This window comes from Hippopotamus amphibius, chromosome 16 (assembly GCF_030028045.1).
Source record: "Hippopotamus amphibius kiboko isolate mHipAmp2 chromosome 16, mHipAmp2.hap2, whole genome shotgun sequence".
NCBI lineage: Eukaryota > Metazoa > Chordata > Mammalia > Artiodactyla > Hippopotamidae > Hippopotamus > Hippopotamus amphibius.
Genome location: NC_080201.1, coordinates 29818822 through 29834746, shown reverse-complemented (window position 1 = coordinate 29834746; position 15925 = coordinate 29818822). Strand labels below are relative to the sequence as shown.

The window sequence follows — 15925 nt, the reverse complement described above, 5'->3', positions numbered from 1 at the left end:
AGCTTGGTTGGGAAAGCAGAATACAAATATAAGAGGGTTGAAGAAGTTGAGATTATGGATATAAGGTTGTGGGTAAGCTGGGTGAAGACAGAAGTAAGGCTCTGGGGGGATGTGGTACTGGATGAAAAACTGGATAGGAGGTCTTAGCAAATAAGAGGCGAGCTGGAAGGAGAGGAGCTTTAGTTGGAGAGTGAGATCTTTGAAGTCATGATTTTGAAGAGAAGGCCAAGGTTAATAGGAAGCTAAAGTAGAGTGAGAGAACAGATCATTGAAATAGAGGATTCAAAGACATGAGAGGCAAGGGTGTTGGATGGTTTCTGCCACATGGATTTTAAGTTAGATAGAACTGGAGAGGAAGCTGGTGAGCCAGGTGATACAGTCTTATTGAAGAAGGGTCATGACCAGGAGCTTGGTAGATGATCACGTATGTTAACAAATTAATGTTCAGAGCAGGATGCACCAGAAGTATGTTAGAGTGAAACAGGGCAAAGAGGTAATGTCAGCAAGTTTCTCAGCGTTTAAATCTTGCTAATGGTAAATAGAAAGTAAAATTGCAGCTCATTGATACATTCAGAGTACTTCTGGTGAATTCTCACAAAATATGCTAAGGATGTCTTATTTTGGACTTTTCGATAGCTCCTGTCTTCGTTCCTGGCTAGAACAAGACACCTCCTGCCCAACATGCAGAATGTCTCTTAATATTGCCGACAATAATCGTGTCAGGGAAGACCAGCAAGGAGAGAACTTGGATGAGAATATGGTTCCTGTAGCAGCAGCTGAAGGCAGACCTCGCTTAAACCAACACAATCACTTCTTCCACTTTGATGGTTAGTTGGTTTCAACCTCTAAAACTATCTGCAATGTGTGTTCTCCCCTTAGGGGATGCTGTTTTAATTGTAACTTGCCCTGTATGGGTGAATTTAATATTATATTTCAGTTTTAATTGAAAATGTTCAGTAAGTATAGGTAGCACTGAGGGGTTATTCTGTGCCAGGTATTTTGCTAGATTCTGTGTGAATTGAGGGGCTGGGGGTTCAGGGAGGTGAAAGTAGTTAAAATTGAATTAACCATGCCTGCAGGAAGCATGCTTAATCAGCTTAACGGTTAACTGTTGCTAATAATTTATTGCATTGGTGTATATAATGAAGGGTCATTGAGGAGCCTTGCCAGTGAGTACCAGAAGGAGAATCAGAACTAGAACCCTGTTTCTTTGTCTATAAAATATGAATATTCCACCTTCCAGAATATTGAAAGGAGTTGTAATAAAACCACACTTAAAATTGTAAGGTCATGGGCACCATATCAGGAGCTGGTTGATCATCCTTTAATTCACATTACATCAGGCTGTTGTTGGTTTTCATCAATTCCAATACCACTAAATTCTGTGAGTTCGTATTTCCTACTCTAAAGTAGGTATCCCTGGACAGTTTGTTTAGGAGTGCTCTTCAGGTCTCTGATTTGAGTTTCTGAGGGTAGAGCACAGTGGGAGTGGTGACATGTTGAAATCCTTGATAGGAAGGAGTAGAGGAGTAGAGTGGAGTCACTGAGAGGAGGGGATGATGGCTGCTTGGCTGGGCAGGGATGCTGGGCAGGTGTAGAGGGGCTTCTTTGTGGCCACTGATTACAGCCTCTACCACGTAAGACTTCTGAAATGGATTAGCAGATCTTGGACATGGGTCCTGGCTATGTAAGCTATTATTTTATGAATTATTACTAAAACCTTAGTCAAAATAGATAAAGGCAACTTTATTTCTCCCTAAGAAGTACATGAAATAAGTATCCAACTTTTTATTGGGTACAGCCTGTCCAGGCAAGACCTTTGAGACCGCCATTGAACTTGTTTTACATTCCAGACCTCAGTGCTTCTTTGTAAAGGAAAGGGAAACCCTCCTTAAATGTGTGGCTTGATATGGAGTTGTTTTACCGCTGACACCTGGTTGTGGTATATCTTAGGATTCCCTTTCCGTAGGGAAGTGGCAGAAGCAGCAGACTTCTTGGTACCATTAGTCCACAAACCTGTGTTGTATAACTCTTTGAAAAGAATTTTGAATCAGAAAATGAAAGTCTTTAATTAAACAGATTATTAAGTAGAAAATACTTCATGAAAATGATGTCTCCAAATGAGTAGTATTTGTGTGTGGTGTGGAGGAGGAGCAAAGCCTCATCTCCTGTAGCATTAGCTGAAAACCTTCCTTACGGTGTAGGCTGCATCAGGGATTGAGTTTGTGTGGATCCAGGGCCACTGGGAAGCAGGAAAGCCCAGCAGTGAAGAGCTCTGGAACCTGACTGTCTGGCTTCAAGTCCTGGCCACCATAATTAAATGCTGTGATCTTAGCTAGCTTCTGAGTGCCTTGGGGAACCAGCAAGAGCACTAGAGTCAAATCTCCGGGAAGAGTAAAATGGAAATAATAATAATAATAATAATAAACCCATGTGGGGTTTTAGTGGGGATTGAATGAGCTAATCCACATGGGTCAAAAGGCCAGGTGCAAAGTAAGCCCTCAGTGAGTACCAGCTTTTGCCATGGAGTGGCCAACTGCAGAGTAAGTGACATGGAAGGAGATCTCTAAAATGTGCGCTGGGTTCTTATTTGTTTTAGGGTCCCGGATCGCGAGTTGGCTGCCAAGTTTTTCAGTGGAAGTGATGCACACCACCAACATTCTAGGCATTACGCAGGCAAGCAACTCCCAGCTTAATGCAATGGTAAGGATTGCTCACTGCTTTGAGAAGGTGACTGACAATCGGGAGGGAAGGGAGGGCTGGTGAACGTGTGCAGCGTGCATGACTCAGGTGGTCTCACTCTGCTCTGGCAGAACAGCAGCATTGAAAAAACAAACAAACAAGCAAAAAAACGGGAAAGAACGGCAGGATTTTCAGGGGCATCTTATTCACGAGGACCACTTCAATTCCTGTGCTTTAAAATTTGAAACTGGTTCGGAAACCAGCTTTCATTTTACTTGTGTGGCAGATAACCTAACCTTTTCTGAGCACTACTAAGTTCATTCTTGTGATCTAGGCCAGTGCTGGGACTCCTCTTGATTTTCACCGAAAATATTTGGGTAGTTATTGGCTGGAGTGAATGATGTGACTTTTATTAAAAATTGCAGGAGGCCTACTAAGTGTGTTATTTTGGCACTATCTTCTTCCTTCCCAAAATAAATAAATGAGTATACATTCACTCACACACACACACACACACACACACACACATACACATACACATATACATACATAATGCCTGTGGATGTACATATATAAATATAAGTACACACACACATCCCTTGAGATATTGAGGCATGCTGTTGGCTCAAGGATATTGTCCACGTACTTCAAGATTTTTTGTATTTTTCTAAAGATTTGGCAAATGGTGTGTATTTTTATCCTACAGTGTTGGAGAGACATGGTTCACCATTGTTGAAATGTCGTGTTCATTGTGAGAATAAATACAGGAGTCTTAAAAATGCAACCTGCAATAGTCCCGCCTAGATAGGGCCTCTGGTTGACCTGGGTAAGCCTGGTGGTACTTCAGAAAGTCATTGGTTCATTTGTTCGCCCATTAATTTATCTTGGTGTATGTATTCAACAAATGTGTACTGAGCACTGTCAACAAATTGCATGACGCCTGTAGTGTCAACAAGGCGGACGGGAGCCCTAATCTAAAGAACTGTGAATTCTGCGTGGGGTGAGGGGAGGAGACTGATTATAAAGACAGACAGAGAAGATCACTGCCAGGGAGGGCTCTGCAGGCAGTAGGGCGGTGACGTGGTGGGTAAAGGCTGTTCTGGAGGAGAGCTTCAGAGAAGTCTTAAGAGGCGATATTTAAGCTGACTTGAAGGGTGAGAAGGAGGCAGATCGGGGGAAAGAGGCAGTGGAAACAGTAGGTGCAAAAGCCATGAGGTAAGAACGTTGTGGAAACAGGTGATTGTGGTTGGAGCCTGCGAGTCGGAACCAAGATTGTGACATAAATTGAGGTTGCAGAGCCATCATGCAGGGATTTGTAGGCTACGGTCCAGTTTAGATACTGTAATGAAAGTATCAGAAGGCCATTCAGGGCTTTTTTTCCTCTCCCAGGGAACTGACAGGACAATTAATAGAGAATAATTGACTTCTGAGAGAATGCATTTTAAAGGAGCAAAAATGGATCCAGTGAGACCAGTTAGGAGGTTATTGCAACAGTTCAGGCAAAAAGAGATGGTGGCTTGGACCAGGGCATTGGTAATGAAGATGAAAAGAAGTGGCAGATTTAAGATGCTTTTTGAAGATGAGCTGATAGGACTTGACAGTGCTTTGATTTGAATGTAGGGTAGTGAGGTGAGGGGAGTGTTGGTTTTCAGTTAAGCAACTGAGCAGTGGTACCATGTTATGAGATGGCAGGACGGGAGGAGGAACCAGGTGGAGGACAGGGACTTGGCCTTCTGTTTGGTTGGGCAAGTTGGGGTGTCTATGAGACCTCCAAGTGGAGATGTCAAAAGACAGTTCTGGAACTCCTTAAAGAGATTCAGCTGGAGAGAGGCATTTGGGAGCTTTAAGTCTGTAGGGGACTGAATCTCTTCGAGGGAAAGCAGGTAGCTCACGAAGAGAATAGGGCTCAGGGCTGAGGTCTGGCAGAATGGGAGGAGCCATGGCGGAGATTGAGAAGGAAGGAAAGCAGGAGAAGTGGCAAGTCAAGCATGTGGGAATTCTTAGAAGATGAGGTCAGAGAAGTGCATGTTGGGTTTGGCAGAGTGGAGGTGGTTGATCAGCTGGAGAGGAACAAGCAGTTTCCATGGCTTAAGGGGTTGAATACTAGATTGTGGATTGGAAAATGAGTGGGAGCTGAAGACACCGAGTAGCTGGCAGTGTGTTGTAAGAGGGAGTGGAGAAGTAAGGTGGTAGCTTGATAAAGGGTGTGCTGTCAGAGGAGTTTTTGTTAGTCTTTTTTTGAAAGATTTTTGAGCAGTCCATTTATCCACAAATTTCAAAACCTGTTGAGAGTATCCAGGGAAGTCACACTCCTGTCCTTTCCTCCATCCACCCAGATACCCTCCTCTCTTGCAGTAACAACTTCAGTTAGTTTCTTCTGTGTTGTGTTTTTCCAGAATGTTTACATACACATATAAGCAAATGCTAAATATGTGTTTTTTCTTTTCTTCATGAATCTTCTTTTTTTCATCTTTTTTATTGTGATAAGATACACATACCATAAAATTTATGATCTTAACCGTTTTTTAAAATTTATTTATTGGCTGCGTTGGGTCTTCATAGCTGCGCACGGGCTTCCTCTAGTTGTGGTGAGCGGGAGCTACTCTTCATTGTGGTTCAGGAGCTTCTTATTGCGGTGGCTTCTCTTGCTGCAGAGCACGGGCTCTAGGTGTGTGGGCTTTAGTAGTTGTGCCACATGGGCTCAATAGTTATGGCTTGTGGGTTCTAGAGCACAGGCTCAGTATTTGTGGCACATGGGCTTAGTTGCTTCACAGCACGTGGGATCTTCCTGGCCCAGGGATTGAACCTGTGTCCCCTGCTTTGGCAGGCAGAGTCTTAACCACTGCACCACCAGGGAAGTCCCATCTTAACCATTTTTAAGTGTACAGTTCAGTGTTATTAAGTATATTCATGGGCTTCCCTGATGGCACAGTCGTTAAGAATCTGTCTGGCGATGCAGGGGACATGGGTTCCATCCCTGGGCTGGGAAGATCCCACGTGCTGTGAAGCAACTAAGCCCACATGCCACAACTACTGAGCCCGCATCCCACAACTACTGAAGCCCGTGCCTAGAGCCCGTGCTCTGCAGCAAGAGAAGCCACTGCAATGAGAAGCCCACGCACCACAACAAAGAGACAACAAAGAGTAGTCCCTGCTCACCACAACTAGAGAAAGCCTGTGTGCAGCAACAAAGACCCAATGAAGCCAATAAATAAATTAATTAAAAAAATATATTCGTATTCTTGTGCAACTATCACCACAGTCCATCTCCAGAACTGTTTTCATCTTGCAAAACTGAAGCTCTATACCCAATAAACAATAACTCCCCATTCCTTCCTCCCTAGCCCCTGGCAACCACCATTCTCCTCTTTCTCTTTGACTACTTCACGTACCTCATATAAGCAGAATCACTCAGTATTTATCTTTTTGTGACTGGCTTATTTTACTAAGCTTAATGTCCTCAAGGTTCAGCTGTGTTGTAGCATGTGTCAGAATTTCCTTCTTCAGGCTAAATAATATCCCATTGTATGAATAGACCACATTTTGCTTATCCATTCACCTATTGGTGGACACTTGGGTTGCTTCCATGTTTTAGCTGTCGTGAGTAATGGAACTATGAACATGGGTGTACAAATATCTCTTGGAGACCCTGCTTTCAGTTCTTTTGAGTACCCGAGAGTCTTTTAAAAAAGATTCTAAAGCATGCTTGGTATGCAGATACGAATGATCACTAGAGGAGGAGAGATTGATAGTACAGAACAAACAGAAAAGTTAACTGAAGGCAAAGACCTTGAGATGGAAGGTGGGGTTGGGAGCCGGAGCCCGAGAGAGGCATTCACCTTTGTTGGGAGGAGGGATGGACATAGCTACAGGCATGTTGTTTTGAGATACGGTTCAAAAAGAAGACATGGCTCATAATAACCGTTTAGATGGAAGCAACCTAAATGTCCATCAGAGATGAATGGGTTAAGAAAATGGTCTGTCCACACAATGGAATATTATTCAGCCTGAAAAAGAAGAACTTTGAGGATACTATGCTAAGTGAAATAAGCTAGTCACAAAAAGACAAATGCTGCGTGATTGCACTTACATGAAGTATCTAAATTACTCAGACTCATAGAAACAGAAAGTAGAATGGTGGTTGCTGGGGGCTGGGGGACGGGGAGTGAGAGGTTGCTGTTCAGTGGGTATAGTTTTGGTTTTACAACATGAATGTGTTCTGGAGATCTGTTGCACAGCAGTGTGTGTATAGTTAACACTGCTATACAGTTAAAAATGGTTAAGACGGGCAATTTTCTTATATGATTTTGACCATTAAAAAAAAGACCTGGCTTTTTGCTGGCTCCAGCTTTCTTGGTGAAGCACTCAGCCAGGTCATCAGCAGAGAGTGAGTGACGTCGTGAGGGCAGAGGGACTGGGAGTGCGGCAGCCCCGTGTGGCCACTGACTGGCTTGGGTCAGGCTCTGCCTGGGTAATGTAGGGTCGGACAGCTGTTGAAGCTCTTCGGGTGGATCACCTCACCTGTCCTCTTAAAAAAAAAATTAGAATTCATGGGCAGGTAACCCTCCCAGGAATGCAAATTACCTCTTGGAGTTGGTGTGTTTAAAATTCTCAGGCAGGCCCTGGTGTTCTTCCTCCCATTCCACGGTGGATTGGAATAGCCTATTTTTAGCACAACTAATTTATTGTCACAATACATTTTTTATAAAGAGCTGATATATAACTTGCTGGATTTTCTGGAAGAAAAGCTTTGGCCGAGTGAAATGAATCTTGGACTTTGTTTGGGAAAAGAGAGGGGACCTTTTTAAGAATAGAGAAGAATGTTATCTGATTATCAGGGTTGTTTTGGATGCTTGCCCGCTTAGCTTTGACTTGACCTGGGTTTTAAAAAATGATCCGCTCACATTCATAGAAACAATGAGGGAATCCCAGGCTTGTGGAGCTCTGGGTCCTTCTGTCCTGCACACTTGTCTTGCCCTCCCTGCCCCATTGACGACCCTAAGCAAAGCTTTGCACAGGTTTCACCCCCGTCTTTTTTCTCTCAGCCTGACATTGGGAGATCTCCCCCTCTCTCTACAGCATGACAACATGTTTCTTGGAGCCACTGTCCCAGCAGTAGACTTTATTGTGCCCCCAAAGCAATTCTATTTTTCCTCCTCGTTTTTTCTTTTTATCATTGGGACTTTTCCACAAATAAAACCTTGAACACAAGCATTTGTAAAATAAATATACATGTATGAGAAAAAAGTCTGGAGTTGCTTGGATGAAAGTACTGATGCTGGTGGGCCGAGATCGCGGCCTGCTCCCCTCTGTACACATGCCCACCCTAGAGCCCTGATGGCCTCTGAGACGTTTCTAGAGTACAGTGTGAAGACTGCAGCTCCGGAGCAATGTTAGCAATTAGATTTCTTATCATCTTTTTTTTTTCAAGTTGAAGTAAAATTCATACACAATAAATTCAGTTTTTATAGTATCCGTCTCTGGTCTCTGTGAGTTTTATCAAACTCATTCAGTCATGTGACCACCACCATAATCAAAATATAGAACAGTTCCTTTCCCCCTCCCCCCAATTCCCTTATGCCCCTTTGTAATCACTTTCTTTCCCACCCCCAGCCTGTAACAACCACTTACCAGTTTTCTGTCCCTATAATTGTGCTTATTCTAGAATGTCACATAAATGGAATCATACAGTACGTAGCCTTTTGAGTTGAGCTTCTTTCACGTAATGCATTTGAATTTCACTCATGTAGTGTGTATCAGAAGTTTGTTCCTTTTAGGAATTATATCCTTAAGGAGAGCATGTTTATATACCTGGATTTTACTGAGCTTTAAAATGAATACTTTTTAAAACTAGAATATTTTAGTTCAGCCTGTCTCGGGATCCAGTTGGATGTCTGTGCTTTTTTTATCTGAAGTTGATGCTGTCCCCAAGTTTTCTGTTTGGCATTCTGGAAAAATATTAAAAAGACTGCAGTTTGATGGTGATCTGCAGCATAGAGGTGGCCTATTACTTGTATTTTCAAGGCAGGTCACCAAGTTCAGTGCCCAGAGCCTGCCTTACCCCATGACCTCAGTGAATCACTGTTGCGAGTGAACGTTTCTGTGGCCTCTTTGTTTGTATTCCTATAGGCTCATCAGATTCAAGAAATGTTTCCCCAGGTTCCATACCATCTAGTGCTGCAGGACCTCCAGCTGACACGCTCCGTCGAAATAACAACAGACAACATTTTAGAAGGACGGATTCAAGTACCTTTTCCCACACAGGTAAACAGTGTTCAGGCGTGACAAATGAATTCTGTCCTCATAAAGATTTACTCTTCTGGATTAACGTTTTAGTTACTTAACAGCTGAATATCATTTATGACTTGATGAAAGGTTTCTGTGAATTCCCTAACTTTCCAAATTATGACTGAGAGTAGACCCATCCAAAAGGCTTGGATTAAGACCAAGGACAAAAATATTTGGCCAGTTTTTTGTGCAGGTGTACACCCCAAACCAGCCAGTCCAAGAGGTCATAGCACTGGTTCCTTTGGACAAGGACTGGCAGTCTTTTTCTATAAAGGGCAGACTGAAGTATTTTAGGCCTTGCAAGCCATGCACTACCTGTTGTGATGTCTCAGTTCTGTGCTGTGGCACCGAAGCAGCCATGGATGACATGTGAATGAGCGTGCATGACTGTGCCCCAGGAAAGCTCTATTTACAGAAGCCATTGGGGTGCTTGGCCCCCAGGCTATAGTTTGCTAACCCCGGCTGTAGGAGATAGCGTCCTCTGTCCCTGGCTGGCTTTGCACATTGGTGTGGCTTTCCACTGGGTATAATTTCTATCTGTGTGAGGCTTATGTGTTTGACCTTTTTTTTTTTTTAAAGATCCTATTTCCTGGCCCATCATCATATAATCTCTTTGATGGGTACAAGAAGTACTGACATTTTAAAAACAAGCTTTCTGACAGGACCAAGGAATATATGTGATTAGGGAATCACATACCAAGAAATTACTCAACTTAGATGCGGAAACTTGGGAATCTATTAGTAAATTCTTAAAAAGTTAGTCTTTGAATGAGCCTTGACTTGGGAGTCAAAGGGGCTGAGGTATTAGAGGTGGCTCAGGGATCCTTACCTGTTTGACCTGGCTGTGGCTTTGGGTTTCCCCAGGAGCAGATCCTGAGACAGGGATTCAAATGCCAGTAGTTAATTTGGAAAGTGTTCCAGGAAACACAAGCAGCAGGTGGGGCTGTGAGGTGGTTAAAGGTCTTGTTATCCAGCGGGTTCCCATTGTGGGAGACCAGAGCTTGAGCCCTCTGGATGCCTCTGGGATGCAGTGTAGGATGCATTGTCCCTCCTGAGGGGAGAGGAGCCGGGGTGTTTATACACCAGTTCCCATCACTTGTTGGCTGAGGGCTGCCTCTGGGGGTGCGGGGGGCAGAGTTCCCTCACACAGCCAGAGTGAGTCCTCCGGCAATGAAACACAAAAACTGGGCAGCCAGCACTGAGGGGGCAGACCTGCAGGGACATGGTCAGGGCCCCCAGGTCTCTGCAGTGCGGACCAGGATCTCAGCCTGGCTGAAAGTGAGAACAGCAGTACCTAGTTCATAGGATGTTAAGGACGTGGATAAGCTGATGGTGTCAGGGCTTTTCCACAGTGTCTTGTCACTGTTATCTGCTGTTGTCATTTTGTTTCTGTTGGGCAGTTGTATATTACTGAAAGGGAAATTAAACATGGAGCCCGTTGATAACTCTCAGACTTAGGCCTCAGGCTCCTTTGTCCTGTCTTTAACCTCACGAGCATTCTCATGTCTTCGATGCTGCAGGATTTGTTGAACTCAGACAGTTGGGTCTGTAGCTCTCCCACACTCCAGGATCCCCCTGTTCTTGTTCTTTGAGTTCAAAACAGCTCTGTACTGTCTGTGCTGCTTTCTTTTTCAGCGGTCAGACAGCATTCGGCCTGCATTGAACAGTCCTGTGGAGAGGCCAAACGGCGAGCAGGAGGACGGAGAAACTTCTGCTCAGGTAAGGCCTGCGCACTAGAGAGAGTGCGTATGGGACTGGGGAACAGCAGGGGACCTGGCGCTGGTCTTCGTCCCGCCTCTGACTTTGTGTGGCTGAGGGCAACAGCAGAGAAGAGGCCGTATGCAGGTCCTGTCTCAGTGTCTAAGGTTGACAAACCTTGCTGTGCCCGGGCATGGCCTGCAGCCCACTCCCTGGGGATTGGCCTCAGGACCTGGAGGAGAAAGGGGTCATGCTGTACTGGGCTGGCCTTGCTGCCGTGAACTCGAGTGGTAGCGCTAAGAAGGGTGGAGTGAGGCTGGGCCCAGGACTTGGGGTGACTGCACAAGGCTCCACTCTCCAGAGCTGAAATCATCAGCTTATTCTCCCCCACGCCTCACTTGTCCAGCTCAGCATTTGCACGGACTTCCATGCATTTCACAGAAATGAGACCCCTGGCATGGAGGGAAGTGTGGTTCTCTTGGGAACCAGAACTGCCTAGATATCCACTCTGGGTGACCTGGGGTAGCTGCCCCCAACCAGGAACAGTTCCGCTGTCTGGTTTCCAGGGCAAAAGTAAGCCCAACCCCCACCCCATGCTCTTAGCCCCACAGCCTGGGGGTTCCAGTTCACGTCCCTTTTCTGTAATTCCCATTTGCTTAATCAGTTACCATACTTTCCAGAAACTTTCTTAAGAGAATGAAAAAACCCCAAACAACCCTATCTTTGTGTTTCCTTGTTGGTGTGACTGTGGGGCTTCCCACAGAGGGGCTGGGGTCTGAGGATGGTGCCGCCTTCTATGCCAGTGTCAGTCAGGGCTCTCCTGGAAGCAGCTGCTTTCACCTCACATGTCTTTCCCTGCAAATAGGAAACAGTAAAAACTCCTAAGACTTCTTCAGATCTGTTGCTGAGTTAAAATTTTCATATCCAAATCTGTCATTGGGCTGTGCAGCATTTGTAAAATGGTGTCTGGCTTCTGACGAAGGGGCTCATTGCATTTCCAGTTCTCATTTTTGGCTTAGATTTGGATGCTAGGCTGGCTTGGGGCCTTGTGGGTACAGTGTGTTCCATTTCTGTCTTGATTCCGCAGCTCTGTTTTTAGAGTGAACATGAAGGTTTCTGAATTTTTTTTAATGTAGTGGAAGGAAAGTACTTGTTTGACAAGGAAGCTTGCTCTATAACACTTTTGGCCGTTCTCAGAAAATAAAAAGTTCTTGGATAACAGTCAGTTAATAAACACCTCAGTTTTTAGCCTAGTCATCAGATCAGCTCTGTCCATCATTAATTCGGGGTCTCTGCTCTGCCCAAGCTCAGGCCTGTGTGGATCAGGCTTGGAGGCCGGCAGGGACCTGAGGGTGGGCCTTGCATTCCCTTCCATCCAACTCCACCTCCACTCACCAGCTCTTCTTCCTGACCTCCTCTAGGGTTGGGCTCAGGAGGAGAGAAGGTTAGGATGGGCCATGTGACTCGTGTGTGTGTGTCTTACAGCTGTTACTGTAGACTCTCCCTGTCCTGTCTAGCACCAGAAACCCCGACTATGCTTCCTTTGAACTTGGGCTGGCTATTTATGAACACCCCTGCCTTCACAGGGCTCCCTTCACCCCTCCCAGTGGTCCTCTTGAGCAAAGTCAATTTCAACAGCTTCAGGCTGCTACCTCCTGCAGAGCCCGCGTCTCCTTTCCAGGACGCACACAGCAGTGCCGTACAGTCAGTGGAAGTTGAACTTGCTCCCGTCAGAGTGTTTTTAAAATCTGCTACAAGCCAGTTTCTCCCACCAGTCTCCGTGTCCCCCAAACTCTAGGGCACATGTGTCAGGCCACATGGTTCTCTTGAAGTCCCTCAGTCGCTTGGCTGAGGGCAAGGAGAGCTGGTGAGGATGGGTGACAGAAAAGTGTGCACACCAGGAACTCTTAAAAATAGGCCTCTCAGCCTCTTCCTCCTCAACTCTGCTGTCGCCTGGAGGTGGGTACTGGGCTGGCGCTGGCCAGCCTGGGTCTGGGAGCACGAGCGACATAGATGGCCGGGCACCTGCCTGAGCCTTTGGGGGCCCCTGGGCTTTGTCTTGGCCTTCACAGCTGCAGCCAGAACAGAGAGAGTCCCATTGCTGTATCTTGTTACGTGAGGGACCACATGACCTTATATCGGTTTTAAAAAAGATACGTAGAGAATTTACCCTTTTTATCTGCTTAACTGTTCAGAGTCAAATGAGGGTATGAAATTTGTGCAGTGTATATGATAAAACTTGTTTAAATTTTAGAGCAGTAAGTAGCACTGAACACCAAGTTCCCAGAATGCAAATTAGCGGTTCACGTTGTTCCCTTCCGAGAGTACAGGCTCTTCGAGGTCTTCTGTTTTTCATACTGGTAATCATTCACTTATTCCCTGCTGTTGAACATGCTGTGTGAGTCAGGTCGTGCCCTCCAGGAGACCACACCTGCCGTTTCACATGTGCTCGTGGTTCCCTGCCTGGCAGCCTGCCTCCTTTTGGGTCCAGGAGAGCATTATTTGGGGCTCCGGTCAGGTAGGGAATCTGCCTGGCAGGGCAGCCTGTGCTCACGGCAGCCCCTTGCTTCCTGTGTGTCCAGACCGAGCGGGTGCCGCTGGACCTCAGTCCTCGGTTGGAGGAGGTGCTGGACTTTGGTGACCTGGAAGCGGAGCCCAGTGAAGGGGAGGACTTTGAGGCCAGGGGGAGCCGCTTCTCCAAGTCTGCCGACGAGAGACAGCGCATGTTGGTGCAGCGCAAGGATGACCTCCTGCAGCAGGCTCGGAGGTGAGTGGGTTCTGCAGCCCCCACTGGACCTGAAGGCCCGCATCATGGATGCCAACATTGGAAAACTGTCACCTGTCAGCCAAAACTTCAGATTTCAAATCTCTGTTGAAAAATCAGAGGATCTGCTAATACTGGGCCCAACTGGTAATCTCCCGCTGGTGCTGCTGGAGTCTCTTGTGGACGCTCTCAGGCATACTTACATGGTTAGCACTTCTGTGCCAACGTTTTCTAGACCCCTTATGTTAATTATTCTAAATTCTCTTAACTCTAAGAGGTAGCATGGTAATTATACCCATTAGACAGACAAAGTTGAAGAAACTGAGGCCTAGAGAAGCTAACACTGGTCTGGTGTCCAGCTCCCAAGTCCTGTGTCTTGGCCACTCTGCGTGCAGCCAGCCGTGGAGCACAGACCCCACTCCCACCCCCTCCTCCCCCAGCCCCTTGGCGGGGGCAGCCGGAGCCAGAATGTTCTCTGGCTGTGCAGGTGCTCATTACTTAAACTCTTGGGGACAGGGCCAGTGTTCTGTTCCTGTGGGTGGGTTCAGTGCCCAGTGCAAGCCTTGTGAGGTGGTGGAGGGGGGGGCTTCATGCTGTGTGTGTTAAGTGGGGAGAGGGTGGCCAGAGGAGAGGGAGGAGCTGAGCAGCTGCCTGATACAGAGAAATTCTGCCCCTCTGTTCAGGGATAGGTGTCTTTTTCACGGGGTGGTGCTGAGTGACAGCTGCATGACGGTGCTGGGGAGATGGGGGAGTTAAGCAAGCACGTCGGATGTTTCTGAGCGTTCCAGAGCTTCCCTGATCCCTCACTCAGATCCTTTTCTTTTCGTAGGCGTTTCTTGAACAGAAGTTCTGAAGATGACTCAGCTTCGGAGAGCTGCCTCCCCTCGGAAGGCACAACCTCTGACCCCATGACCCTGCGTCGAAGGATGCTGGCCGCTGCCGCGGAGCGGAGACTTCAGAAGCAGCAGACCTCCTAGCGCTTCCCCGCCTTCCTCGGCTGCCTCCTCCCGAGCCGCGCGCCCGCTGAAGAGGCCTGTGCCCAGTACTGCCCGCTGTGTGAAGAAGTGGGCTTGACTGCATTGCCGCTGTATAAAGCATGTGGTCTTAATAGTGTTTGGACAGCTGACAGATGTAATCCTTTTTTGTAATACTTTCTATGTGACATTTCTCTTCATTTAGAAACACTGCACATTTTAACTCTAGGCATGATCTCTTCTGCACTGACTGGACTTCGTAGGGGTGGGGGAGGATCAAGAGGACATGGGCAACCAGAGACCCTGAAGCGGGCAGCTTCCGTGACTGTTTTATGCAGTAGTCATAACAAATGCTGGTGTCTTTAGCTCCAGTTTTGGCAGAAAGTATGTGGGGGTGGGGTGGGGGAGGCATCGGGGGCAGGATCCGTAAAAAGAAGTGTGGAGATGTGCAGCCTGAGCCCGACTCCACACCACTGGTCCTTCCTGTTGTCAAACTGCTGTTCAAGTGAGGGGGCACTCAAAGTGTCTCAGGGGCCAGACCAAAATGATACAGAGGCTCCTGGATGCCTGGGCCGGCAGGGCATCTTGGAAAAACCGTGCTTGGTTTGATACTTGCAGCAGAGGAGGGGAAAGCCCAGGAATGTAGTATGAGGAGGTGACCCATTGTGTCCTAGTACATCCGGCACTAACTTTCTGAGCCCCCTATCCAAAGCTGGCTTTGTTTCCGTTAACGCTGGTGCTCCTGCATCTCACGAGTATACCCTGTGTGTCTGTCCTCTCCTCTGCATTTCATTTTCCCTGCCCCAGACATGGGGAAGGTCAACACTAAAAGGGTTCAGCAGCAAGCTTTGGTTCGTGGGTTTAATTCCTTGGTAAAGTAAATGAGGCAATGCCAAAGGCTGTGGGTTTGGTCCTTGGAGGAAATGTGGACCTTACAAGGTGGGAGAGTAAATTTTGGAGGGCTTTATTGAAGAAATAAAAGATACCTTTTGTATCTTTCTTCCCTGGAGTCCTTCATTTTCATAACTGGGTTCCTGTTGGTTTAATTAAATGTAGAAAGGTAAGATGTTGAGTCCACCTGCCTTGGAGCAGACCCAGGTCTAAACTTTTTCAAATCCTTGACACATTTAACTTGAAGGATTTGAAACATGCAATCATAGGTTACATAGTTCAGTTTTATGTCCTACTGGATTAAGTTTTTTTTTAATGTTTGAAAGCATAGTTTTATGGTAGTCCTTTTGGGAAGAATCCAGTATTATCTAAAATTATTGGCAAAGTTAAATGTATTTTACATAACAAAGTTTTTAGAATGTTGAGAAGTAATTGAAAATAGAGTGATGAGTAAGTGTTTAGGCTGAGATAATTTATTTCAATAAATCTTTCAAAAGCCTTATCTTGAAATGCTGTTAGTAAATTTCTGTGATTTTTTTTCTTTTTAAATTGGTTTTGCTGAGAGCATAGCTATTTGTTTTTATTGTAAAACAATAATAATGATAATAAAAAGCAAACTCTCTTAGTG

At 46.0% G+C, this 15925-nt stretch overlaps 1 protein-coding gene across 1 annotated transcript in view; it reads left to right on the top strand.

Moving 5' to 3' along the window:
- Nucleotides 1-15925, top strand: part of AMFR (autocrine motility factor receptor) — a 43347-nt gene extending 27422 nt beyond the window's left edge. Inside the window, exons 9-14 of the mRNA XM_057710760.1 lie at nucleotides 637-827; nucleotides 2600-2703; nucleotides 8812-8946; nucleotides 10606-10689; nucleotides 13251-13435; nucleotides 14262-15925. Of these exons, the coding sequence (XP_057566743.1) occupies nucleotides 637-827; nucleotides 2600-2703; nucleotides 8812-8946; nucleotides 10606-10689; nucleotides 13251-13435; nucleotides 14262-14409 (847 nt within the window). The 3' untranslated portion in view covers nucleotides 14410-15925. The remainder of the gene's footprint in view (nucleotides 1-636; nucleotides 828-2599; nucleotides 2704-8811; nucleotides 8947-10605; nucleotides 10690-13250; nucleotides 13436-14261) is intronic.